The 27,230-nt window shown below is 43.9% G+C and overlaps 3 protein-coding genes across 5 annotated transcripts in view; 1 reads left to right on the forward strand and 2 right to left on the reverse strand.

Moving 5' to 3' along the window:
• Positions 1–4,146, reverse strand: part of LOC115196076 (gamma-aminobutyric acid receptor subunit gamma-3) — a 44,415-nt gene extending 40,269 nt beyond the window's left edge. Inside the window, exons 1-2 of the mRNA XM_029756596.1 lie at positions 3,331–4,146; positions 2,597–2,748 (exon numbers count right to left, since the gene is read on the reverse strand). Of these exons, the coding sequence (XP_029612456.1) occupies positions 2,597–2,748; positions 3,331–3,383 (205 nt within the window). The 5' untranslated portion in view covers positions 3,384–4,146. The remainder of the gene's footprint in view (positions 1–2,596; positions 2,749–3,330) is intronic.
• A 3,893-nt stretch (positions 4,147–8,039) lies between these two features.
• LOC115196078 (gamma-aminobutyric acid receptor subunit alpha-5) overlaps positions 8,040–27,230 on the reverse strand; it is a 31,860-nt gene continuing 12,669 nt past the window's right edge. For both annotated transcript variants that reach the window (XM_029756601.1, XM_029756602.1), the window contains 4 exons: positions 15,963–16,106; positions 12,674–12,826; positions 10,431–10,642; positions 8,040–10,153 (listed from right to left, as the gene is read on the reverse strand). In XM_029756601.1, coding sequence (XP_029612461.1) covers positions 9,848–10,153; positions 10,431–10,642; positions 12,674–12,826; positions 15,963–16,106 — 815 coding nt within the window. In that variant the 3' untranslated portion in view covers positions 8,040–9,847. The remainder of the gene's footprint in view (positions 10,154–10,430; positions 10,643–12,673; positions 12,827–15,962; positions 16,107–27,230) is intronic.
• Positions 13,477–27,230, forward strand: part of LOC115196077 (gamma-aminobutyric acid receptor subunit beta-3) — a 51,425-nt gene continuing 37,671 nt past the window's right edge. Inside the window, exon 1 of one of the 2 annotated variants that reach the window (XM_029756598.1) lies at positions 13,477–13,936. In XM_029756598.1, the coding sequence (XP_029612458.1) occupies positions 13,809–13,936 (128 nt within the window). In that variant the 5' untranslated portion in view covers positions 13,477–13,808. The remainder of the gene's footprint in view (positions 13,937–27,230) is intronic. The other variant, XM_029756597.1, reaches the window with a different exon arrangement.

Raw genomic sequence — 27,230 nt, forward strand, 5'->3', positions numbered from 1 at the left:
TGAATCCTCCGCTGTGCCCGTGCCTGCACTGGAGGAGTGCCACGTGAGGAATGCTACTTCCTGAGTTTGATGCTGATGTACCGTGGTGTGATTCCCAAACTGGGTGGCGCATCATCTTGGCATGCTGAGGAGTAATATTCTGACCCACTTTGTCTAGGATCCCCTGACAACCCAAAAGGAAGCTGACATAATAAGGACACAAAAGCAGCCACTTCCCTCATGTGAGCTGAACCGAGAGATGCATCAATATCCATAATCTGTGAGGTGATGTTGGAGCTCTGAACTCAGGGAATACAATGTCCCAGGGCGCAAAGCATTGTAGTATACAGCTTGTATAACAGGCATGTAATATATTCATACATGTTTATGAATATACAATGCATATTATGGCATTGTACAGCATTCAAAAGGACCATATGTCTATAGTAAATATGTGGTTTACATAACCACATGAATAAGAGACAATAATACATAATAAAAACAGAATAAAGAGTACATTTGGCCCTATTTGCAATACAATACATCTGACCTTCAGACATTACTGTAAAACCCCTACATGCAAAAGGGGCGGGATGGGACAAAAATTTGGTCCTGGTATTTTATCCACACCAGCCCACATCACTGAGCGCACTACCAACTCAAAGCAAATTGCCACTTGCCACATCATCATGATGATGATGGTGGAAAATTACAATTTGCTTTTAGAAAGTTTTATACCTTGAAAACGTGATTGCTGACATGCAAAACATTATGGGACTGTATCAACAGTGGACTAATAAAAAAAATAGCAACATATCATTTTAAGCGGATTATTCCTTTAAGCTTTATACGTTATAAAAGCCAAGCTAATGACTTGAGGATATATTGCAAATTAGAGCCTGTCATGTGTGTTCCCCTGAATTAACACACACCCTAAGTATCAATTACTAATTACTAGCATTATACCATGGTGTAACTGGTGCCACTACCTTTTACAGTTGGTGGCACCAGCCCGTGATTTGGTCAGACCCAAATCATGAGCAATCATCTAATGAAGTCATTCATAGTGATTTATTAAGAAGTGTTATAAATAGACTACTGAGGTAATCAAGTAATATGTTGTTTCATCCAACACATCATCTAATACATCCAATCAGGTATGATTCAATACATTTTGATGTGCAACCTAATACAGTGATTATCATGCTTTTTGTTTTTATCATACGCACAAAAAGCTTATTTCTCAAAAATGTTGTACAGAAATTTGTTCACATCCCTGTTAGTGAGCATTTCTCCTTTGCCAAGATAATCCATCCACCTGACAGGTGTGGCATATCAAGAAGCTGATTAATAAACAGCATGATCATTACACAGGTGCACCTGGTGCTGGGGACATTTAAAAGGCCACTCTAAAATGTGCACCTGAGGTAGCATGCAATTGGCATGTTTACTGCAGGAATGTCCACCAGAGCTGTTGCCAGAGAATTGAATGTTCATTTCTCTACCATAAACTCTACCATAAACTGTCTCCTACGTCATTTTAGAGAATTTGACAGTAAGTCCAACCAGGCTCACAACCGCAGACCATGTGTATGGCGTGTGGGCGAGCAGTTTGCTGATGTCAACGTTGTGAACAGAGGGCCCCATGGTGGCGGTGGGGTCATGGTATGGACAGGCGTAAGGGAACATAATTGCATTTTATCGATGGCAATTTGAATGCACAAAAATACCGTGATGAGGTCCTGAGGCCCATTGTGAGGCCCATTGTGAGGCCCATTGTGAGGCCCATTGTGAGGGCCATTTTCTGACCAACAGATGCATATCTGTCTTCCCGGTCATGTGAAATCCATAGAATAGGGCCTCATTCATTTCATTAAATTGACTGATTTCCTCATATGAACTATAACTCAGTAAAATCAATTCAATTGTTGCGTTTATATTTTTGTTCGGAATAGTTCAGTATAGCTCTATCATTTAGTTGTCAGACTCAGGGAGCTAAGAGAAACAGTGTGTGTCTACTGTATGAAGACAGACTTGTGGGAAGAACTCAGTTCACTACCGAGATAATTAACATAAATATCCTGAATCTGTCTTTGGCTGCATGAGATGGTTGTGTCAAGTGCAAATGTTAATATTTTATGACCAGCATTGAGTTTCTGACAACTGCCTTTCATCTGGATTCCATTTGTAATCAACAAGGGACAGATGGGGAGATGGTTGTGTCACGGAAACTAACCTAAGCCTACTATACAATACAGTGCCCCACTCATCGTTACCACTGATCGTTAATGCGCTACTTTTATTCCTGTAATCTGGGTTGGCCATGTACCGGTAAACAAATAGGCTGCCCAAATGTCTATCTGTTTATCTGGAATGATTTCCTCCTCCTGCTTGGTTGATTAGGTTGTCAGGTGAAGCTCTGAGCGCGTTGGTGGAGAAAAAAAACACGCACAAACCCACCAGTGAGCGAGCACCGCGCCCGAGGAGGCCCTTTCAACACCATGGACAGCGCGCTTCCGACATAGCCATTGAAGGTGCGCGTATCACCAAAGCAATTTAGACACTCCATTGAACGTTTTCGTAATATCCGCAGTAAAAATACAGAAATGTAACTCACCTCCAATATCAGGGCGTAGTGTCTTGTCGTAGTCCTTAAGTAAGTTATTTAATATGCGCGTGGCCTCTGCCTGGTGGTTTTTGGGAGCCAGCATCTGATTGACAGTAGTGTCCTCATAGTCCCCATCGTAGTCCCTTGGGTCTGGGTCGGAACTAAATATCATATAAAAAAGAAGTTCGTTTTATTAATAATAAAAAAAAAATCTCAGTATCACAGACATTAGATTATAATTCATGCATTAAAAGTCGATCAGTCTTAGTCTTACAGGGCTAGGTTTTTGAATTCAGTGCATAACAGGCGCAGATGAAACCAAACTTTAAACTGAAATCGTACAATAAGTAATTTATTGAACAGAAAAAATTATAATCCAAAATCAAACACATCATAACACAAAACCAATTATTACGGACGTTCCCGGTCCCGGTTACAGTAATTAAACTACGCTACCGACAGAATTTAACTACTTAGGCTACCTATTTATTTTGTGATAGAATAGACTATTAATATGCAAACACGTTCGACAATTAATAATGCAAATGGTAAGTATAAATAGCTATTTGGCCAAACAATGATTCTGAAGTTCAATTAATACTCTGCAAGCGCGTCGGTGTTGTTGCGTATCACAGACGCGCGTGACATACACAGCACATAATAAGCTCTAATTGATTTAACCACAATTCACATTTCGACTATGTAAAAACAACACCTATTATCATAACAGTCACGAGACTTACCGCACCCGTTGGACTGACAGAAGTAAGAAAGACACCAGCAACTTGGTTGTCATTGTTCATGAAAATGACTTATGATGAAGACGGTGGAGACTTCTGCGTTGTTAGAGCGGTGAGTAGAGGGAGCCAGGGAGGAGAAGGAGCGGTATATATAAACTGGAACTATTCACCCAGTGTATAGTTTCCTATAGGAAATCCATCAAATCTCCTGATGATCGACCATGGATTAGGTTGAATTCATCCGCGTTCCGGAACTCGCCGAGATTGTTTGAGCCGCTCGTCAATGACCAATGTCTTAAACAGCAGCACCCCACCTTCTTCCGTTCCATTCAATTACAGTAACCAGTTTATGCACCGACATGATGACGTTATCGTTCACACGATACAGTAGGGCGTCTACCTACAGAACGAGACTCGTAAAAAAGCCTTAAAAAGCATAAAAGTATGCAAGCAGCATCTTAACTTTGACTAGCCTATTCACTTTCAAATGTTTTTCATTGCAAATTGTAGCTCCTTAGATCACATATCATTATCAATATTGCTATAACACGCTTTTACTTTAAGATAAATAATCACTTGATACATTTCAAGCAGAAAGCCATGGAAAATGGCACCATATCCTCTCAAAGTTGCTCCCTTTCTGAGAAAAGGCTGGTTCCCTACAATGCTTTCCCAACCAAAGTCGTGCTCTCCCTGTTTTTAGGATACACGAATAATGTACAGTTAACTATCGCAGGCTAAACCCTGACACATAATGCTATTGGCCACATTTGTGTTGGTAGCGTTCGTTTTAGTAGCCTACTTTCGATTAAACCTGTAAAAATAATCAACAAAACGTAAGGAAGTTTGCACTGAGAAGCCAGACCACCTCCCTGCGGCTGGCGGCGGTACTGCAATTTAGGGCTACTATATCTGTCTGTCCAACCTGGTCTCAGAGCATTTCGCCTTATTCTGTACGTAAATCTCACATACTATTTTTAGTACGATATTTTACGTTTTGTATGGTATGTATTAACTAGTGAATGTCCACCACCCATTTCGTATGTTATGTTACACATTACAATTCTTATTTTATGTTACGAATATACAAATGTACAATATTTACGGATTTGTAAAACGTACGATATGTTTCGAAATTCTTGTTAGGTAGCTAGTCGCCTAACGTTAGTTAGTTGGCTAATGTTAGCTAGGCTAGGGGTTAGGGTTAGTTTAGGGGTTAAGTTAAAGGGTTAAGATTAGGGTTAGGGCTAGGGGAAGGATTAGCTAAAAGGGTTATGGTAAGGGTAAGGGAAGGGTTAGCTAACATGCTAAGTAGATGCAAAGTAGATAAAAAGTAGTAAGTAGTTGAAAAGTTGCTAATTAGCTAAAATTGTCCGTAATGAGATTCAAACTCACAACCTTTGGGTTGCTAGACATTCTCGTTATACACCTACTCATCCCCCCCGACCAACCACCATACTTTTGGTTTTGCCTTAACCTGTTGGGGCTAGGGGGCAGTATTTGCACGGCCGGATAAAAAACGTACCGATTTAAACTGGTTATTACTCTTGCCCAGAAACGAGAACATGCATATATTTAGTAGATTTGGATAGAAAACACTCTAAAGATTCTAAAACTGTTTGAATGGTGTCTGTGAGTATAACAGAACTCATATGGCAGGCCAAAACCTGAGAAGATTCCATACAGGAAGTGCCCTGACTGACAATTTGTTGTCCTTATGTTGCATCTCTATCGAAAATACAGCATCTCTGCTGTAACGTGACATTTTCTAAGGCTTCCATTGGCTCTCAGAAGGCGCCAGAAAGTGGAATGGGGTGTCTGCTGTCTCTGGGCGAAGAACAGCAGGAGAATTTGTGAGTGGTCAGCCTGGGGACAGTGAGACTGAGAGGCGCTTTCACGGGAATTCTCAATTTTTTTCTTTCAGCCTTTGAATGAATACAACATCGCCGGTTGGAATATTATCGCTATTTTACGAGAAAAATAGGATAAAAATTGATTTTAAACAGCGTTTGACACGCTTCGAAGTACGGTAATGGAATATTTTGAAATTTCTTGTCACGAAATGCGCTCGGATAGTGACCTGAACGCACAAACAAAACGTAGCTATTTGAATATAACTATGGATTATTTGGAACCAAAACAACATTTGTTGTTGAAGTAGAAGTCCTGGGAGTGCATTCTGACGAAGAACAGCAAAGGTAATCCAATTTTTCTAATAGTAATTCTGAGTTTGGTGAGCCCCAAACTTGGTGGGTGTCAAAATAGCTAGCCGTGATGGCCGGGCTATGTACTCAGAATATTGCAAAATCTGCTTTCGCCAAAAAGCTATTTTAAAATCTGACACCGCGATTGCATAAAGGAGTTCTGTATCTATAATTCTTAAAATAATTGTTATGTATTTTGTGAACGTTTATCATGAGTAATTTAGTAAATTCACCAGAAGTTTGCGGTGGTATGCTAGTTCTGAACATCACATGCTAATGTAAAAAGCTGTTTTTTTTATATAAATATGAACTTGATTGAACAAAACATGCATGTATTGTATAACATAATGTCCTAGGAGTGCCATCTGATGAAGATCATCAAAGGTTAGTGCTGCATTTAGCTGTGGTTTTGGTTTTTGTGACATATATGCTTGCTTTGAAAATGGCTGTGTGATTATTTTTGGCAGGGTACTTTCCTGACATAATCTAATGTTTTGCTTTCGCTGTAAAGCCTTTTTGAAATTGGACAATGTGGTTATATTAACGAGAGTCTTGTCTAAAATGGTGTAAAATAGTCATATGTTTGAGAAATTGAAGTTATAGCATTTTTTAGGTATTTGTATTTCACAAGCGTCCCACCTCGCCCAGACAGGTTAAGTAACCATCTGTCTTATACCAAACGCAACATATCGTACTAATTTGAGAGTCCCAGATTTACATTTACTATCTTACGTCTAGTCTATGAGACCAGGCTGGTCTGTATGCCAGTGGAATAATACTGTACAGAGGATTTACCTTTTGATGTCTCAGACCCAAGATATAATCTGCCCTAGTAGGAAATAGCAGCTTCCCATGTGTGGAGCAGGAACGCAGCCACAGAAGAGGGAGAGAGAGGCTTATTTTTCCCTGGATGCATATTATAATCCCACACCAATTAGAAACAGAGCAGCAGGTAGCCTCGTGGTTAGAGTTTTGGACTAGTAACCGAAAGGTTGCAAGATCGAATCCCCGAGATGACAAGGTAAAAATCTGTCGGTTTGCCCCTGAACAAGGCAGTTAACTCACTGTTCCTAGGCCGTCATTGAAAATAAGAATTTGTTCTTAACTGATTTGCCTAGTTAAATAAAGGTTAAAAAAAGCAAGCACCCATCTCTCCCATTATGCCAAGCTAATGCATTTGAAAGATGTTCATGACATATAAATACATCTGATTCAGGATGTATTCATCCAAATCCTCCAACCAGTAGACCAGTACCCCTGCTTTCTCACAGGTTTGATTCAAATAGATGGATTATACTGTGTAATACAAATTGCCTGATATAGGCTACTGTATCGCCTATCTACATGCAACATGCATACACAGAGGATATAGGCTACTGTATTGCCTATCTACATGCAACATGCATACACAGAGGATATAGGCTACTGTATCGCCTATCTACATGCAACATGCATACACAGAGGATATAGGCTACTGTATCGCCTATCTACATGCAACATGCATACACAGAGGATATAGGCTACTGTATCGTCTATCTACATGCAACATGCATACACAGAGGATATAGGCTACTGTGACTGAAAACCATCCATTCTATTCGATAATTTCTCCCCTGAAAACAGAATATAATAATATGGTAAAAAGTGATTTCAGTGTACTAATTGAATCAAATAATGTACATACATTTATTGACACTTTTTAGTCACATAAGCCATTGATGCATCAGACATGGGTGGTAGTGTATGCACTATGCTAAGCTACAACCTCATAGCGATGAGCTATCATGTGTTTTTGTCTCAGTGTAGCATTGCAATTTTACATTTCTCCCTGCCTGCTGACACGCACCCCAGCTGTCCACTGCATAGGAGCACCACCATTTGTCATCAGTTAGGGCTTAAATTGGAGGGAAACACACAGGGCTCCTGAATGGAAAAGCAACTTAAGCGGAACTAAATCCTTGACAAACAGATGTATGGCAGATGTGGCTGCCACAGTGACTGATGGGATGGAATCAGTCCTCTCTCTCCCTACACAACAGGACCTCATGGGCCAGTATTTCTATAATCCATCGAGTCATCAGTGCAGTCCCCTCCTCTCCTATCCTTTGCTAGTTGCTATTAGTGACAAGGGATAGCTCATACATGACACCTCCATGGGGTCATGTCCCATTTGTTCCATTAAGATGTACTTTAAGTCTGATTGGTGGATTTCTTTTCAGAGGGATGCTTAACTGTCAAGTGCTTAAAAAACAACAACATTTGACTGCAACCTCAAAGTATGTGCACATTGACACCAGTACAAGGAGAATAGTACACTTAACTAATTAATATACTGTATCTGACATTAAATTAAATAGATTCGATTTGCAATGGAATGACAGCATTTAATGATGTGGCAAGTGGCAATTTACTTTGTGAAAGTCCTTTATCTTGAAAACATGATTGCTGACATGCGAAACAATTTTGGGACTGTATCAAATGTGGACTAATGAAAAAATGACTTACAAGTTTTTTGGGGGGATTATTCCTTTAACACAAGATGTCACACAGAGACATACAAATAAAGAGGTATTTTAGTCACTGTCTCTATATACATGAAGAATGTCTTTGATGCCTAGGAGATTTGAATATAAAATAATTAATAATGATACATGTACAGTTATTGCGTTATCTACAACATGATACTTTAATGAGAACTGTAAAGTCAGTGACATTTAAAGTATCCATCCGTCACCAATATTATCCATCATCATATCCATAATTATCCAGTATTTTCTCTCTGTACACATGCTGTGTCAACGAGTTTATATGATTCTCAGGAACAGCTTGTTTCATATAGGCTGTATCTCCATCTTTTACTGAAGTGGGGATTCTTTTTTCTCTCCAGTATGGTGGCCTTGAAGCACAAACTTATTATTTTGTGTTTCATCCATTATTCTTCTTTCTCTCTTTAAAAAAAGACACCGTATCTCGATCTCTTGAGTCTGTAACAAGAAAGTAGGTGTTACCACAGAGGCACCATGCCCCAGAGCCCTACCCACATGCTCTCCTTTCCGTACCCTGAACAAAGCGCTCTGGGCCTGGGGTGAGGGTGGGTGGTCAGTCCCATGTGGTTGGTTCTCTCTCCAGGGGCCATATCAGATAGAGTGTTTAACAGGTACAAGCTCATTATCCCAGGTTAATTAAATCCTAGCGGACTTCAGGGACTGGGGCCAATCTGGTCATGACACAATGAGGATAGGACAGCAGTGTAGAAGGGCTGTGTTCAGTAGGGCAAACTGTAGCAAAATGTTTTGAAACGGTAAATGAAATAAGTGTTTCTTATTGAACAAATCCAGGAAGTCCCTCCCTGTTTCAGTCCATTTCCCCCCCATTTGATGCCTAAGGAACACGACCCTGAAAACGGATCCTGTTACGGTACATGAGTTCAACCTTTCACAACAAAGGGCAGCTCAAAACTTCTAAGTAGGCATCCACTCCCCCTAGCTTCGGGAAAACGCTTTCATTGCAATTGAAAAAGTCAGACCTTATAAACCAACCATTTTATAACTTGGCAATGATTAGAATTTTCCGACTGTGCACTTTCACCTAGGTTGATTAGACTGTATCATCAATTACGTCACAGCGTTGTATCTTGCTAGCTTATTTGGCCTCTGTCTCCACAGTTAGACCCACGTTTGTCAAAAATGATTCATCTGTACATTATATAGATAGAGGTAAGAAATAGTAACATTTTAAATTGTACAAACAGTACATGTGAGATGGGCAAAAATGACAAAAGTATAACAACATATGTATCCAATAGAGATAAGAGAGATTTGTCTGCAGTATTATACAAACTTTACAAATTGACTGGAAATGACACTGAAAATCATTATTCGCCACTTTCCTTACCATCCTAGCTTCCGATATCTTATTACTAACACAGCATGTGTTTCTCAGTCTCTTATTCTTCAAGATGACAGGGTTATAAACAACAACATCAATGCCATGACAGTTTTCAATTCATTTGAGGCCAGGACAAATGTCCACACTGCAGCATTTCAAAATCTCCTTGTCGAGTTTCGCTTTCAAAATGCCATTGATTTTCACTTTCAAAATGTCATTGTTGAATTAAAGCAATATACAGTAGGTATAAAGATGGAATATCAAGGCAAACATGGTTAGAGTATCTCTCTAAAAAGCTTCATGCAAATGACAGTATGAGAATTACAGAACCCATGACATCTCCCATCCTTTGTGACACAGTAGCATTTTCTTTTAGCAGCTTGTAGGCCAATATGGTTGAAGGTAGGGTCGTGTGTTTGACAAAGACACTATGTTGGAGCCAATATGTTGACTCCTTTGATGACCGGTTCTCTGTTGAGGTAAGTAGCCCAGTACACTAGGTTAAAGGTTCCAAACAGGACAGGGAAAACTATCCGGGACATTTTGTCGATTTTGCTCACGCTGTTGTAGGTTTTCTTGGGGTCCAGGACTTCCGCTTCAGACGATCTTAGTTGTATGGAGGTGCTGTTGGAGATGGTGGAGATAGAGATATCCTTAGTGATGTTGGGGGTGTAGTTCACTCCTGCTGTACAGACGTTGTTGGGCTTCTTAGAAAGCACCATAGGGTCCCTTTTCTGTTGAGATAAAACATTTAAAATGTATCATTTTAATATTTAATACGGTACTATTTGTGTTGGATGGATACAAATAGTCCGTGTTACATGGAGACCCACACAAACCGGGGCAAAACGGTTTTTATTTTAACTTCACGATTTCTGTCGGTAATTATTATGCATGTACAGCATCAACGTTTCCATTACGTCATCCCAAAAACACAACCATAGCTCTATCACTTTTCAATAGTGTTTCATAGACAGTTTTCTAAATGGAGAGTGGGATACCTGGACTCACCTTTGGGTGCTGAGCCTCCATGGCCTTTTTACCATCCCACGCCCAGCTCCTCTTAGTGAAATAGTTGACGGTGGCAAACTCGATAAGTGCGGAGAAGACGAATGCATAGCACACAGCGATGAACCAATCCATGGCTGTGGCGTAGGCCACCTTAGGCAGCGAGTTGCGAGCGCTGATACTGAGAGTAGTCATAGTCAGCACTGTAGTAACACCTGGTAGAAAAACAGACACGTCATGTTCATTAGGGCACACAGTGGAAAAGGGTTTCAAACGTTTTGCAACAGAAAAAATAAAATAAGAGTTTCTAATTGGACAAGGCCAGGTATTCCCTCCCTGTTTCAGTCCATTTTCTTCCATTCTCTGCCTAATGAACACTACCCCTGTATGATGAGTGAGCAACAGGTTGTAATATATTCTTTAGTATATGGGAATAGAGTGGTTAACATGATCTGTAGTGACGTGTGGAAGCTGTAGACATTTTGGGATCGTCAACTAGATTCAGCCGCAGGCTGATTTGTTATTGAGCGGATGGTCAGGGGGCCGGAACATAATTACAAATAATTTGTAGACTGCAAATTGATCGCAAGAAGACCAAACAAGTATAATACTTCATTAAAACATAATCATTTCAAACCTTGCTTAAATTTGTATTTGATAACATACAGTATACACTATATACAACAGTATGTGGACACCCCTTCAAATTAGTGGATTCGGCTATTTCAGCCACACCCATTGCTGACAGGAGTATAAAATCGAGCACATAGCCATGCAATCTCCATAGACAAACATTGACAATAGAATGCCCTTACTAAAGAGCTCAGTGACTTTCAATGTGGCACCGTCATACAACAGCTCAGCCGCGAAGTGGTACAGTAGGCCGCACAAGCTCACAGAACGGGACCACCGAAGCACGTAGCGCATCCTAGGTTGCAACACTCACTACCGAGTTCCAAACTGCTTCTGGAAACAACGTCAGCACAAGAACTGTTCATCGGGATCTTCATGAAATGGGTTTCCATGGCCAAGCAGCCGCACACAAGCCTCAGATCACCATGCGCAATGCCAAGCGTCAGCTGGAGTGGTGTAAAGCTTCACGCCAACTCTGGAGCAGTGGAAACGCGTTCTCTGGAGTGATGAATCACGCTTCACCATCTGGCAATCCGACAGACGAATCTGGGTTTGGTGGAGGCCAGGAGAACGCTACCTGCCCGAATGCATAGTGCCAACTGTAAAGTTTGGTGGTGGAAGAATATTGGTCTAGGGCTGTTTTCCATGGTTTGGGCTAGGCCCCCTTAGCTACAGTGAAGGGAAATCTTAACGCTACAGCATACAATGACATTCTAGACGTTTCTGTGCTTCCAACTTTGTGGCAACAGTCCTGTTTCAATTCCCCATGCATAAAGCGAGGTCCATACAGAAATGGTTTGTCGAGATTGGTGTGGAAGAAATTGAGTGGCCTACACAGAGCCCTGACCTCATCCCCATCGAACACCTTTGGGATGAATTGGAATGCCGACTGCGAGCCTGGCCTAATCGGCCAACATCAGTGCCCGGCCTCAATAATGCTCAGGTGGCTGAATGGAATCAAGTCCCTATAGCAATGTTCCCAGAAAAGTGGAGGCTGTTATAGCAGAAAAGAAGGGACCAACTCCATATTAATGCCCATGATTTTGGAATGAGATGTTCAATGAGCAGGTGTCCACATACTTTTTTTGGTCATGTAGTGTATCTCTCTATTATGGGTGGGAATATTTTGGAATAGATTTTCAAAATTAAATTCACTTAGAGCTGATTTGCTGGTGTTTTTATGGTCTTTTATGTCCAACAATAAATAAAATAAGTATAACAATTTATTCATTTTTTGCTCAGAACTTGGGGGGCCAAATGAAATCCCCCTGACAGTTGGGGAACCCTACTGTAGACATTCAGGGGGTTTCTAGGGACAAGAGAAAGATGGTCATCACCTGTGATGTCTATAATTGCCTGAAAATCTATTTCAAATTGGCATCATCATGGATGATATAGATAATTGCAGTTTAACCAGGTCGTTATTGTGAAAGATAATGTGTTCTCAATGACTTATCCGGCTTACTAAAGGTATAAATAAAAAAAACAGGATTCATGAAAATTGTGATAATTGTATGTGTTGGGTGACGGGGCAACACATACTGTCCATTTTGAGTTGAAAGTACACTTTTAGTTAGAGTTGATTCAAATGGTTGTGGTGCGGTCATACTAACCAAAGACGGTCCTGGCTGGTACAGATTCACGGTTGAGCCAGAAGGACACCTGGGACAGGATCACGGTCATGAAGCAGGGCATGTAGGTCTGAATGACAAAGTAACCAATCTTCCTCTTCAGGTAGAAGTGACACATCATAACTGTGTACTGTCCTGTTGGTTTAGAGGACAGTAGGACAAAGATAAATGAATTATTGCAGTGGTAACAATGATAGAGATGTACAGTAGAAAGAGAGTGAATCGCAAAGTCACCCTGCATTTTTATCTAATTGTATTATATATTTGATAATTTTATCGAACTTTATAATAATATGCATTTTTGTAAAATTTTTTATATAAAATATAAATATATATTTAAAAAACGTTATATATAAAAAAACACATGACAAGGATGCAACAATCGCCAACAAATTTAATTATCTAAGAAAACAATTAATCAGATGAATAAAATATGATATAAAATGGCTTCGCTAAAATATGTATGTTACGCTCAATAATGTGACGGTTGCTGTGTGAGGTAAATGTGTTGTGGTAAAAAAGCGGAGAGAAAAAAAAAACATATCCTGTTAACCAACTGAAGATTGCATTTGAAGCTTTTACAAAATCCTTTCTAGCTTCCCACAGCCGGCGCCTGATAAACTATAGAAAATCCACTGATGACTGCTGCGTTCTCCAGGCAAAATCGGATTTTTGTATCTCACTAATCCCCTGTAACAATCTGCATCCTGCCATCAGGGAAAACGCTAGCTCAGTCCTGCCCACTCACTCAGCTTGGCTCTGCTCTGCTGTGCTCTGGCCTCGCGCACTCGACAAGGACGCGACGCTACCAAATCTCCAGTGACTGACGGACAGATATCTACACACCTTAGCTCCTAGTTAATAACAATTCTCCCAGGGGTGTGATGGAGGGGGGCTGACCTGGTGCCCCATGGGAAGTTTGTGATTCTGTGAGCCAAACGGACGTAGGGCTAACGCAGGGACCATCATGTCTCCAGCCCCAGAAGCCCCAGCTAGCCGGCGTCTTCTCGGCCCACCGGGGAGACACCCATGACTCCCAGCCTCTCTCCGCCCCGAGCGACCGACCGACCGACCGACCGGGGACCGATCCCCCATCCGGACTATTTGCTGTTGATGCATGGAGCCCGATGAGACTCATAGAGGGATGAACATGTACCTTTGGTGGATTTTACTGCACGGATTTTGGAGCGTTTATGGGGAACTTCCATTCATTGCGGACAATAACGCAGCCATGTTGGTTAACTGGTGAGTACTAAGGCAACGGTGGTCCCAGAAAGTTCTTGAAATACTTAAGAAAATGTCATTTACATGTAAATATGCAAATATAAAGAAAGAAGACTGGAATAGGCTGGGTTTTGGGATATGTCCAAAGGAGACATTGCATAAAGGCACACTGTTCTAAACCCAACTAAAGGACTCCATTTTGCAGGATAAACTATATTTCCCTCTTTTACCAAACAGTGTACTATATCATTTTTAGGGGTGTACCGTATTTATTTTCAGTCTGGTTTGCTGTAAATGTACTGTGAGGGGGTATAGGATGTCATGTCCCTAAACCGAGCTGTTGCTAATCTCGTCTTGATTTAGCCATAGTGGGATTGTAGCTAAGATTAGGCACATGCTAATTGAAGAACCACAACAGAACTGACCCACTGGATTCCCATCGGGGACAGTGAACTCTACAGACTTGGCCCTGGGCCAGACAGACGGCCTACAGCCACCGCCTGACCTCCGCAGCTCCCATTTGTCACTGCTGGAAAGCAGAGAGGAGCAGGTGGAGGAAAGGAGATCCACAGAAACACACTTTTAGCTAGCGGGCCTACTGAGGTTCGGGGTCAGTCCACAAATGGACTATAGTTTACACTTATCAGTGGAAGCTTATAGGATCCCGCTGCCTACTTAACAGGCAGGGAGGGTTTTAGTTCTTATCCATGATCAAGGGAGATTGCCATGGAGGGACTGTCCTGGCCTCTCCTTTCCTTTCATGGCCAAAGAGTTAAACGGCTGTGATGATGACTCTGACTGGGCTGGATGGTTTCTGCCATTCTACGCACAATACCAGGGAAATCCACACTTTTAATAGCCATTCTGCAGACAGCAGCCGAAGTGTATTACAGTTCCGCTTTACATAAGTGAATTAAGCCTTTCAGTCCCACGTGTCTTTGCCCGGGAGCCTGGGATGTCCAATCCCTGCGGGCGCTGTGATCTCGTCCTCTTATGCAAAAGCCTGATGGGACAGTCAACACGGGATTAACCCTTGACTCCCAGGGAGCTCAGGACAGGAATAAGTGAGTCCATGTGTAGCCTAAAGTGACAGCTGGCTACTTCCCTTCCTGCTCTTGCTCCTTCTCCAAAATATTTCCTTTCCCCCCCCTCTAGCCTACAGTGAAGTACAGTGGAGTTCGGAGAAGTCAGACTAAAAATGACATTTGAAAGGAATAGGATACTTTCCCCAAAATATTAATTTCCCCAACGTAATCGTTAAGAGTCTACTGACCCACCTGTGCTTCAATCTAAGTAACGTAATAACAAAATCCCCATGAAAATCGGTCAGCTTAAGATAGAGATATTTGCATGGGCTGTGTCTTAATCCATTGCGTCCGCCTATGACGGCCATTCCGCACCTGCGGTAGAAGGTGGCCGAGCTATATCGGTGTTTGTCAGACCATGAGACATCCCGGTCTTCGGTTTGGCCTACCAACTAAGATGACCACTCTATGGAAAGATGAGACTCTCTGTTTTGCTCTACTACCGCAACAAGTGTCACAGGACTCGTCTGAAGGTAACCCATACAACGAATGAAAGTATGGAGGTAGTTTTGTGTCGACAAAAATAAGGGGTTAAATATGTGTCCATGAAAACACAAATATTTCCTGAGCTTTCTTATGTCTCTTAGATATAGGACAGACACTTCAAAACCTTTATTTTTGCACTGTCTTCTTAGTCATTTATGAAGGTGTTATTCAATGCATAGAAATGCATTGAAAGGCCAAAATACAATATTTATATATTTATATATTTATATAGTTTTAATATTTTTCTATGTAGTAAAGGCCAAAATACAATATTTTATCAAACATTTTTTATATATATTCTTTGATACCTAAAGGGGTCCTACAATTCTAAATCAATGTCTCAGGCTACATTCCATTCCAACATCCATATGTGCATACCAATTAGAATGCATGCCGTAATACATTGCTTAATTCTAGGGTATGCTAGTGTGGATATTGGAAGAGAGCTGGGACAGGTTTTTGAGTATATACCTCACCTCGACTGGTGTAGATGTCCTCAGAGCCCGCGGTCTGGCCAATCAGGTGGTACTGGTTGAGACGGGATCCGTCTTCTGCCACCACGACAGACTTGGCAGCACCAGTTTGCCAGAGGTACACCACCTCAGAGACTGGATAGGCATCTGAAAGAAAGAAACAGGACACTGTGAGGATGCTAATGAGATATTATACAGGCCAGGGCACGTATCAGAACTAGCAAGTCTCAGACCAAAGTCATAGTTGAAGCTCAGATGTTGAGTCGAGCGACACTAGGATGAAGCTATTACTAGGACTAAACGTTCTCTTCTGGCAACACAATCGGAGGCCTATGTCGTGTACGCATTAAATGCATTATGGAAAAGGAACAGAACAGTTTGTTACTTATGTCCAGGACACAAGGTTCCTCATATCCTACTCTAAGTGAAACTACATCCTGGTTTTGGTGTCCTAGTTGATTTATTTATCAAATGCAAAGTCTCAGTGCTTCTGATCCTGCTGTGTTAAGTACAGCTAGGCACCCATTGCGTTTGTGGATTATGTGGTGAATGGTTTTCTCTCTAAGAACAGAGCTTAAGAGACGACACGGCTATACCCAATCTCTTTGCCTTTACCATAGTAGGACAATCCACCGGAAGCTGTACAGTATAGACCAGAGTAAGGGGCTCTGCCAGCTTTGCCCCTCTGGGGGCTTCAGGCTTAGTTTGAGCTGTGGTTGAGCACATGTTTGCAACGCAACACAGCTTGTTAATCACATAGCCACCCACAGTGGCTGATTGGAGCTGACAGTGTCGGCTAACGCTGACCCCCAAGGTCTGGTCCAAATTACGCCTCTGCCACAGGGTCATCAGGCATCGTGACATACAGAAAGACAAGGATGCATACGCAGACAGACGGACAAATGGGTAGACGGAGAGGCAGATAGGCAGGCAGGCAGACACACACAAACACCAGCTTCAGATTGGAGCCTACTAGTTTTTCGCTCAAATTGGTGATCTGTAATCAAATTATTTCCCAATTAATCTAAAAGCGAATGATTTCTCTTGTCAGCTCTCTGTGTCGATTTTCCACCCTTAGGACATCATCCCTCTTACCTAGAGGATTACAGGAGGGTCCAGTGTGGAGCTCACTCTACTGGGGCTAAGCCCTAAAGACTCATGACATCCACAAGGAGTTCCATTGGCTCCTCTCCTGAAACACTGACTCAAGATAGAACACAAAGGCCTGCCAACATTTAGGATCTCTTAATAGGCTGTATCAATAGAACAGTCTGGATCGATCAGTAATACAAAGTTCAGGTCAGCTTTAGTTTATTGTAGCCAGGTAGAGCATGTCAAATATGAACTATGAACCAAAATATCAAGATGAAGATTTTGGCGATCTGTTACAGCCAAAAACCCACTTTTTACACTACTCATGATAGAGAGTTATCATTTGAAGTACAAACATATCTAATTTTCTTTAAAAATGAATTAACAAAAGCATTGTTACTATCAAATTTCCAATCATCAGACATATACTACTATAAAATATAAATGCAACATGTAAAGTGTAGGTCCCATGTTTCATGGGCTGAAATGAAAGGTCCCAGAATTTTTCCAAACACACAAAAAGCTTATTTCTCTCATTTTTTTCTCACAAATTTGTTTACATCCCTGTTAGTGAGCATTTCTCCTTTGCCAAGATAATCCATCCACCTGACAGGTGTGGCATTTCAAGAAGCTGATTAAACAGCATGATCATTACACAAGTGCACTTTGTGCTGGGGAAAATAAATGGCCACTCGAAAATTAGCCGTTTTGTCGCACAACACAATGCCACTATAACGACATAGGACAAGACCCAAATGCAGACAAAGGAGGAAGTTGGTTCGAGTTGCTGATATTTATTAATAGACTAGGGGTAGGCAAGAGCAGGTCGAGGACAGGCAGAAGTTCGTAAACCAGGTCAGAGTCAGGTGGGTACAGGACGGCAGGCAGGCTTGAGGTCAGGGCAGGCAGAAAAGGTCAGAACCGGGAGAACTAGAAAACAGGGACTAGAAAAACACACTGGTAGGCTTGATGAGACAAGGCGAACTGGCAACAGACAAACAGAAACCAACAGTATAAATACACAGGGGATAATGGGAACAAATGGGAGACACCTGGGGGGGGTGGGGACAAGCACAAGACAGGTGAAACAGATCAGGGTGTGACAGTAACCCCCTCTAGGGGCGCCACCTGGCGTCCTACCCGGGCGCATACCTGGTTGACCGGGATGCCGGCTGTGAAAGTCAGCGATGAGGGCCGGGTCCAGGTTGTCTTTAGTGGGGACCCAGCACCTCTCCTCCAGGCCATAACCCTCCCAGTCAACCAGGTACTGGAAACTCCTGCACCGAGGTCGAACACTCACCAGGCGTCTCACCGTGTATGCCGGATGGCCATCGATGAAATGGGGAGGGGGGCCTGGAAACAGGAGACAAAGGGCTTTGAGACAAATCTTAGACACATGAACCGTGGGATGTATACGGAGGGAAGCAACATAACACGAACAGCAGTGGGACAAAAGATTTTAGAGATGGGAAAGGGGCCGATAAAGCGAGGGGAAAGTTTACGGGATTCCACCCTGTGGGGCAGATCCCGAGTGGAGAACCATACCCTCTGCCCGAGACAATAACAGGAGGTATTCTTAAGCAGAGCGGACCGGGCTCTCTTCCAGGTACAGCGACGGACGAACATCTGGGCTGAGGGTATGCTGACCTCTTCCTCTTGCTCTGGGAAGAGCGGAGGCTGGTAACCCAGGGAACACTCGAAAGGTGAGAGCCCAGGGGCCGAGCAGGGAAGGGTGTTCCAGGCGTAATCCACCCACACGAGTTGCTGGCTCCAGGTTGTGGGATTGGCCGAGACGAGACACCGAAGAGTCGTCTCAGGGTCCTGATTGGCACGCTCCAACTGGCCGTTGGACTGTGGATGAAACCCAGAGGACAGGCTAGCCGACGACCCAATGATGAGGGTGCAGGTAAGTTGAAGGTAACTTGGGAAGGGGAATGAAATGGGCGGCTTTAGAAAACCTATCCACCACTGTAAGGATGGTGGTGTTGCTATCAGACGGAAGGAGACCAGTGGCAGGGATATATGGGACCAGGGTTGATGAGGCACAGGGAGTGGTTGAAGGAGGCCAGCCGGAGCTTGCCGCTGAGTCTTGTTCTGAGCGCACACAGTGTAGAGATGTCAGAAACCATAGTCAGCCATCAAAAACGTTGTCGAATGAAGCTATGGTCCAGCGGGAGCCGGAATGACAGGTAAGCTTCGAGAAATGTGCCCATTCTAGGACTGGGGAGCGGGCCGAATCAGGGCCCCCCGGTGTCCGGTTGGGAATGCTGCACCTTGCGGACTAGGCTTTTGATTCCCCAGACAAGTGTAGCAGCAAGACAGGAGGTAGGGAGGATGGTCTCTGGAAATGATGGTGTAGCCGCATAACTATACAGGTGAGAGAGAGCATCAGGCTTAACATTCTTGGTGCCAGGGCAGTAGGTTTGTGTAGAGTTGAGAATTTTGCCGGTGCGGGGATATTCAAGATTCTTAAGGTCGGTCCAAACTAATAATGGGTGTTCTGCCCCTTCAAGCCAGTGCCTCTATTCCTCCAGTGCCAACTTGACCGCAAGAAGCTCCCAATTACCAACGTCATAGTTCCTCTCAGCGGAATTCAGGCAATGAGAAAGGAAAGCGCAGGGGTGCAACATTTGGTCCTGGGCCGAACGTTGGGACAGAACGGCCCCCACTCCAACGTCCAAGGCATCAACCTCCACCACGAACTGACGGGACGCCCTGTCGGCAGCTTGGGACCATGTGAACAGCACCTTAGGAGAAGTGAGTGCAGAGAGAGGAGTAGCCAGGGTGCTGTAGCCCCAAATAAAGCAGCTGTAGAAAGGACTGTATCCCAGAAAACGATGCAGCTGAACTCTAAAGGTGTGTTGGGGCCAATCCTCCACCACTCTCACCTTGTCAGGATCCATCTGAACGTTCCCTTCAACGATGACGTATACCAGAAAAGAGAGAGTGGAGCGAATGGAATTCACTCTTCTCAGTTTTCACAAACAACTGGTTCTCCAAGAGCCGCTGGAGGACTTGTCGGACATGGAGGACATGCTCTTGAGCAGAACGGGAGCAAACAAGGATGTCATTGAGGTAGACAAACACAAACCGATTTAGCATGTCACAGAGCACATCGTTGACCAGGGCCTGGAACACTGCAAGGGCGTTGGTTAGTCCAAACGGCATGACCAGGTATCATAGTGTCTGTTAACTGGGTTGAAGGCAGTCTTCCACTCGTCTCCTTCCCGTATCCGAACTCGGTGGTAGGCGTTCCGATGGTCCAACTTAGAAGAGATGGTTGCCCCCTGGAGAGGTTTGAAAGTCGAGGAGATGAGTTGTAGAGGGTAACAATTCTTCAAAGTGATATCATTGAGGCCCCGGGAGTTGATACATGGACGCAGGGTCTTGCCCTTCTTTTCCACAAAGAAGAAACCTGTGCCGGCAGGGGAGGCAGAAGGTCAAATGCTCCCAGCAGCCAGAGAGTCTTTAGTGTACTCCTCCATTGCCTTGGTCTCAGGGCCAGAGAGGGAATACAGCCGCCCATGAGGCAGTGTGGTGCCCGGAAGAAAGTCAATGGCGCAATCATAGGGACGATGCGGAGAAGGGGAGGTGGTGCGAGCCTTACTGAAAACCTCCAGGAGGTCCTGGTACTCCGCGGAAACGGCAGAGAAATCCAATGCTTTTCCAGAGACCGCAGGAGGACGTCCCGGGGCAGGCTGCGCCACTTTAAGGCAATGTGAGTGGCAAAACAGGCTCCAACCCAGGATGTGGTCCAGTCAATCAGGGGGTTGTGCCTCTGGAGCCATGAAAACCCCAAAACGACAGGAACATGGAGAGATTCAATATGTAGAAGCTGTATGGACTCACTGTGATTGCCCGACACTCGCATGTTAGTGGGAACCGTACTGTGAGTGACCCTGCCAATGGAGCGTCTGTCCAGCGCTCTGACGTCCATGGGAATGGAGAGGATTTGTATGGAGATACCCAGCTCAGATACTAGAGTAGCGTCCATGAAGCTCTCATCAGTCCCAGGGTCAATGATCCCCCGGAGAGATTTAGACCAATCACCCCACAGCAGGATAACATGGATAGGCGTACAAGTAATAGGAGTTACAGTGAGTGAAAAAAGTATTTGATCCCCTGCTGATTTGAAACGTTTGCCCACTGACAAAGAAATTATCAGTCTATAATTTTAATGGTAGGTTTATTTGAACAGTGAGAGACAGAATAACAACAACAAAATCCAGAAAAACGCATGTCAAAAATGTTATAAATTCATTTGCATCCCACAAACACATGTGGGAAAAATAGCTACTTAAATATGATCCCCAATTAGAGACAACGATTACCAGCTGCCATTAATTGGGAATCATACAAAACACCAACATAGAAAATATAAACGAGAACACAACATAGAAATATAAACTAGACTACTCCCTAGTCACGCCCTGACCTACTACACCATAGAGAAACAAGGGCTCTCTATGGTCAGGGCGTGACAGTACCCCCCCCCCCCCAAAAAGGTGCAGACTCCGGCAGCAGAACCTGAAACCAAATGGGGGGTTAGGAGGGGAGACTAGTGTCGGTGGCAGCTCCGGTACAGATCGTAGCCCCCCCAGACCTCGGAGCCGACCATGGCTGAACGCCATGCCTGGACTGGGCACTGGCGCAGAGGAGGGCTCCGGCCCTGGAGCTGGGTTGGACGCCGTGCCTGGACCGGGCATCGGCGCAGAAGAAGGCTCCGGCCATGGAGCTGGACCGGACGCCTTGCCTGGACTGGGCACCGTCGCAGAGGAAGGCTCCTGCCCTGGAGCTGGACTGGAGGCCGTGCCTGGACTGGGCATCGGCGCAGAAGACTCTGGCCTTGGAGCTGGACTGGACGCCGTGCTTGGACTGGGCATTGGCGCAGGGGAAGGCTCCGGCCATGGAGCTGGAGGTTCCGGACCGTTGACCGTCGCTGGAGGTTCCGGACCGTTGACCGTCGCAGGAGGTTCCGGACCGTGGACCGTGGCAGGAGGTTCCGGACTGTGGACCGTCGCAGGAGGTTCCGGACTGTGGACCGTCGCAGGAGGTTCCGGACTGTGGACCGTAGCAGGAGGTTCCGGACTGTGGACCCGTCGCAGGAGGTCCCGGACTGTGGACCATCGTAGGAAGCTCTGGACTGGGTACCGTCGACGGAAGCTCTGGACTGGGGACCGTCGCCGGATGCTCTGGACTGTGAATGCGCACTGGAGGCCGAGTGCGTAGAGCCGGTACAGGTGGCACCGGACTGGTGACACCCACTTCAGGGCGAGTGCGAGGAGCAGGCACAGGATGTACCGGACTGGGGATGCGCACTGGAGGCCTGATGCGTGGGGCCGGCACAGGTTGCACCAGACTGCTAACCGGATCCTCTGGTCGGATGTTGAGCAGAACACACTTGCACAACATCTCTCTCATCTCTCTCTCTCCCAACTTCCCCATTGCCTCCCTGACGGTCTCTGGCTCTTCAGGGCGAGTGCAGGGAGCAGGCACCTGACATACCGGGCTGGGGAGGCGCACTGGAGATCTGGTGCGTGGAGCCGGCACAGATGGCACCGGACTGATGACCCGATCTTCAGCCCGCCTGTGTTGCCGCATACTCCTAGCCAACTCCATTCTCCGGTATCCCTCCACACACTGTTCCATCAAATCCCAGGCGGGCTCTGGTACTCTCCTTGGGTCGACCGACCACCTCTGTATCTCCTCCCATGTGGTCTCTGGCTCTTCCCTCTGCTCAGCCGCCAGCTCCATGTGCCCCCCCCCCAAAAAAAATCTTGGGGTTTCTGTGGCCGTGGTCTGACGACACGCTCCTCCAGAGTTTGCCATTTGGGCTCTGGCACTCTCCTCGACTCGAACGGCCACCCCTTGTGCCCCCCCCCCCAAAAAACCTTGGGGTTGTCCTTGGGCTTTCTGTGGCTGCAAACCCCGGTGTCATCGCCTTCCTCCATCATTACCTTCCGTCTGCCGCCAAGGAAGGGTCTCGCATCCACCCATCACTTCTTCCCATGTCCAAAACTCCTTCACCTGGTGAACACGCTGCTTGGTCCTGGTTTGGTGGGATATTCTGTCACGGTTGTCGTAAGAACGAGACCAAGGTGCAGCATATGTAGAATTCCACATCTTTATTCCAAAGTGACAAGACAGGTGAAACAGATCAGTGTGACAGCCACATATGTCTCACGTTTTGAGGGAGCGTGCAATTGGCATGCTGACTGCAGGAATGTCCACCAGAGCTATTGCCAGATAATTGAATGTTAATTTCTCTACCATAAGCTGCCTCCAACGTCATTTTGGGGAATTTGGCAGTACGAACAATTGGCCTCGCAACCGCAGACCCTGTGTATGGCGTCATGTGAGCGAGCAATTTGCTGATGTCAATGTTGGGAACAGAGTGCCCCATGGTGGCGATGGGCTTATGGTATGGGCAGGCATAAGCTAAGGACAATGAACACAATTGCATTATATTGATGGCAATTTGAATGCACCGAGATACAGTCAAGAGATCCTGTGGCCAATTGTAATGCCATTCATCCGCTGCCATCAGCTCATGTTTCAGCATGGTAATGCACAGATTAGGGCCTAATGAATTTATTGCAATTGACTGATTTCATGATATGAACTGTAACTCAGTAAAATCTTTGAAATTGTTGCATGTTGCGTTTATATTTTATGTAAAGTATAATTGCAACCTTTAGGGTAGTCAGTAACCTACTGTCGGGATTTAGGAAAGCACTGGCTAGGACATTACCTGCAGTCCAACAAAGAGAATTCAATCAAGTGCAGATGAAGGATTTACGTTTTATCAGAGGCGTTAACCTCATTTAAACTGAAAGAACTAGCAAGCTGTTCCTCTCCTGAACACTGTCACTGTTGAAACAGTGTTGGATATTGACATGAAACCACACCTGTCCTAAAAATAGAGGGCCAACATTCTGAGAGAAACCTCAGAAACAGCACCTTTCCTGTCTGCTATCAATTTGAGGCCTTAGGTCTCTTTAAGCATGCAGGGAGATGCAGAGGAAGGTGGATAGTGAGGAATAATGGGCCAGTCAGAACCATGGGGAATGAGTGGAGGTACAGATATAGGATCTTAATTTACTACAGCAGGAAAATAATCCTTCAGCAACAAGAAATTTGAATTGTTAATTGGATTGTAATTGACTGGCATTTTTCGTAAGTTAAAATCCAGTCTAAAATGAATTTCAAAGTGGAAATTACAAACGTCAGAAGCCTTTTAAATCCTCGAATACACTACATTTACAACCTCCTGCAACAGGTTGATCAAATGAATATCCTACATCTCTATAGATTCCTCAGCTTTTGTAGATGGTCTGTATATAAAATAGAAAAACACAAAGGCCTAGAGAACCAGATTAAGAAAGGATGAGCCACAGGAGCCTGGAAGAAAGAAAAGGAAACAGAGAGAGAGAGAGAACACAGAGAGAGAAAGAAAATGTGAGGGTGAGTCATGTTCTTCAAGGCTATACACTGTACCAGTCTACTTAATTTCTACTTCATTTCCATGTTCCATGTACATTTTTTCTATCTTTTATTTTTTTCTAATTATGGATGAAAAGAGTAACTGTAGTTTAATCCCCCGGATGACAAAGTGTCTTTCTGGATTAAAGAAAATAATCAAAATGAGGTCCACTGTGAATGTTTCTAGGGACTAAACGAGCGTTTCTCCCAAGCTGTAGGAGGAAAATTAAAGGCATTTGTCATGTAAGGACTGCGTGTGTGTGTGTGTGTGTGTGTGTGTGTGTGTGTGTGTGTGTGTGTGTGTGTGTGTGTGTGTGTGTGTGTGTGTGCGTGCGCGTGTGTTGGGTGGGAAGAACAAAGAAAAAGAAAGTGATGGATCAATGTAAAGTGCAGTAACTAAGCAACCAAGCTCAATTTCATGTCATAGCACTTTGCTGCAGTACTGGTACTACTGGCCCATGCCTAGTAAATTGCTATTTACAGTCAGACTTCTTGGATGACTTTAGCCGAAAGCCAGGGCCAAAATGTAAAGTTGGGTGGGTTTAGAAGCCTTAAGGATAATGATGCGGGGAATACCATGATTTAGTAGTAGAGCTAAAGGATTTGGCAGACGGGGCCTACCACATATGCCAACTTTACGGCAACCTCTTCCTGACTTTGAGATTGCACGTTACACACCCATCTATTACATAACATGAACATTAGGAGTTGCGATAGATGAATGAGTAAATGAATGAATGAATGGATGAATGAATGAGTAAACGAATGAATGAATGAATGGATGGATGAATGTGTAAACGAATGAATAAACGAATGAACAAACAAATGAACAAATGAAATGATGGACAGATTTGATATCATCTTTGTTTACATACTGTCCACGCACCTATACATCTTAATCTGAAAACTTGAGCCATCTACTGTACCTGTGAGGAGAGTGTGCTAGTACATAATAGCAATAGGATTGTTTTACAGCATCTAAAACCCTCCTGTGATTTTACTTGACCATGGGAATAGAAAAGAGCTACGCCGGGTATACAGGAATGCACTGATTGAGCCTTGCCTGTAGTATACAACCCATTTAAATCAGCTTCGTTTATCAAAAGAGGCTGTGCCCAGGTCCCAAATGGCACCCTATTCCCTAGGGAATAGGGTGCCATTTGGGACGCATGTGGTCCTCTGTACTCTCCATCTCTCCACTTCATACAGATAGCCTTGGGTTAGTAATGCATGGATGACAATAGAGAACCCAGCTCCTAAAAGCACTTCAGTTTACCACAGCTCTGATCGGTTGAAGACTGAGAGAGACTTGAGTGTCGTCATCATTCCACAGACTTCAATGACTGTTTATTACAGCACTCTTGTAGATTATTTCTGTTTCACAATATAATTTTTACATCAATTTAACCATTTTATGAATTTAGATGTGGAATAGTGTCAAAAGGGCACATTTTTGACCAGTGATGTTTTTTTGCTGGTGATTTCTATATTTTATTGTTCCTTGTAGTACAGTACACTAGTTATGAGTTAATCTTAAAAAGAGTGTCTGCTATCAATACAATGTAAGTCAAAAAGCATAAGAAGCAGATCCCATGTCTCAAATATGACGTTGCATTGACTCCCGAATTTCGTCTTAGCAGCAGCAGCATGATCAGGTCAGACATTTTCCATGCTACTCCACAGACCTATACAAATGTAGGATCTTAATTTGTTCCAGTTTGCTGTAGTAGGAAAATAATCCTGCAGCAACAGGAAATATATATTATTAAATGGATTATAATTAATGGACATTTTCATAGAGGTTGATACATTTTTCGTTAGGGCAATCAAGTCTAACATTTCAAATTGGAAATGACAAACTTCAGAAGCATTTTTAACTCTCAAATAGACTACACATTTTAAATGTCCTGCAACAGTTCTCCTGCAACAGGGTGATCAAATTACAATCCCACATCTGTACAAACATACACACACTCCCTCCTCCCCACACACTACCACATCCATCTACTTATCATGAACATTATTTGATAAGACTTAGTTTTTCTGTGCTGCTTGAAAAAAGGTCAACTGTGGGCCAAGATACACTTTCCATCATCCTTCATATCCCCTGTGAGCTGGGCTGCACAGGAAAGCAGTTTTATCTGGTGGTGAAGTGGGATGTGTGGGTGATGGAATGAGAAATAGAGCCTATGGTCACAGTGCTCAGACAACTGGCTGTACTGTAGTAACTGTATCGGTACGCTCTGTATGTAAATTACTCAAATGCAAGTGTTTTCTGAGTGTCTGGACTTTTTCGTTAGGGCAAACCTAGTCTGAAATTTCAAAGTGAAATTCTAAACTTTAGAAGCCTTTTTAAAACTCAAATACACTACAAGTTTCCATTTCCTGCTTAGCAGAAAAATTCTCAGCAACAAAAGAGTGATCAACTTAAGATCCTACATCTGTAGGAGCAGTTCAATCAGCTGGGTAATCTGGCTATATACGTACTATGGTGTGACAAAGCCCAGGGTTTACTATAGTGTGACATGGCGTGAGGGCAGTCCTATTAGCTTCCCTGGGACTATCCATCTGTGGTGTCCGCATCTAAAAGGTCAAAGTACAGCTGAGCTATTTCAGGCCAGCACTTAAACCAGGCAGGCAGGCAACACCCATACCACCCCCCCCCCCCCCCTGCCCCAACCCACATCACTTCAGGAG

The sequence above is a fragment of the Salmo trutta genome, chromosome 6, assembly GCF_901001165.1.
Source record: "Salmo trutta chromosome 6, fSalTru1.1, whole genome shotgun sequence".
NCBI classification, from domain to species: Eukaryota; Metazoa; Chordata; class Actinopteri; order Salmoniformes; family Salmonidae; genus Salmo; species Salmo trutta.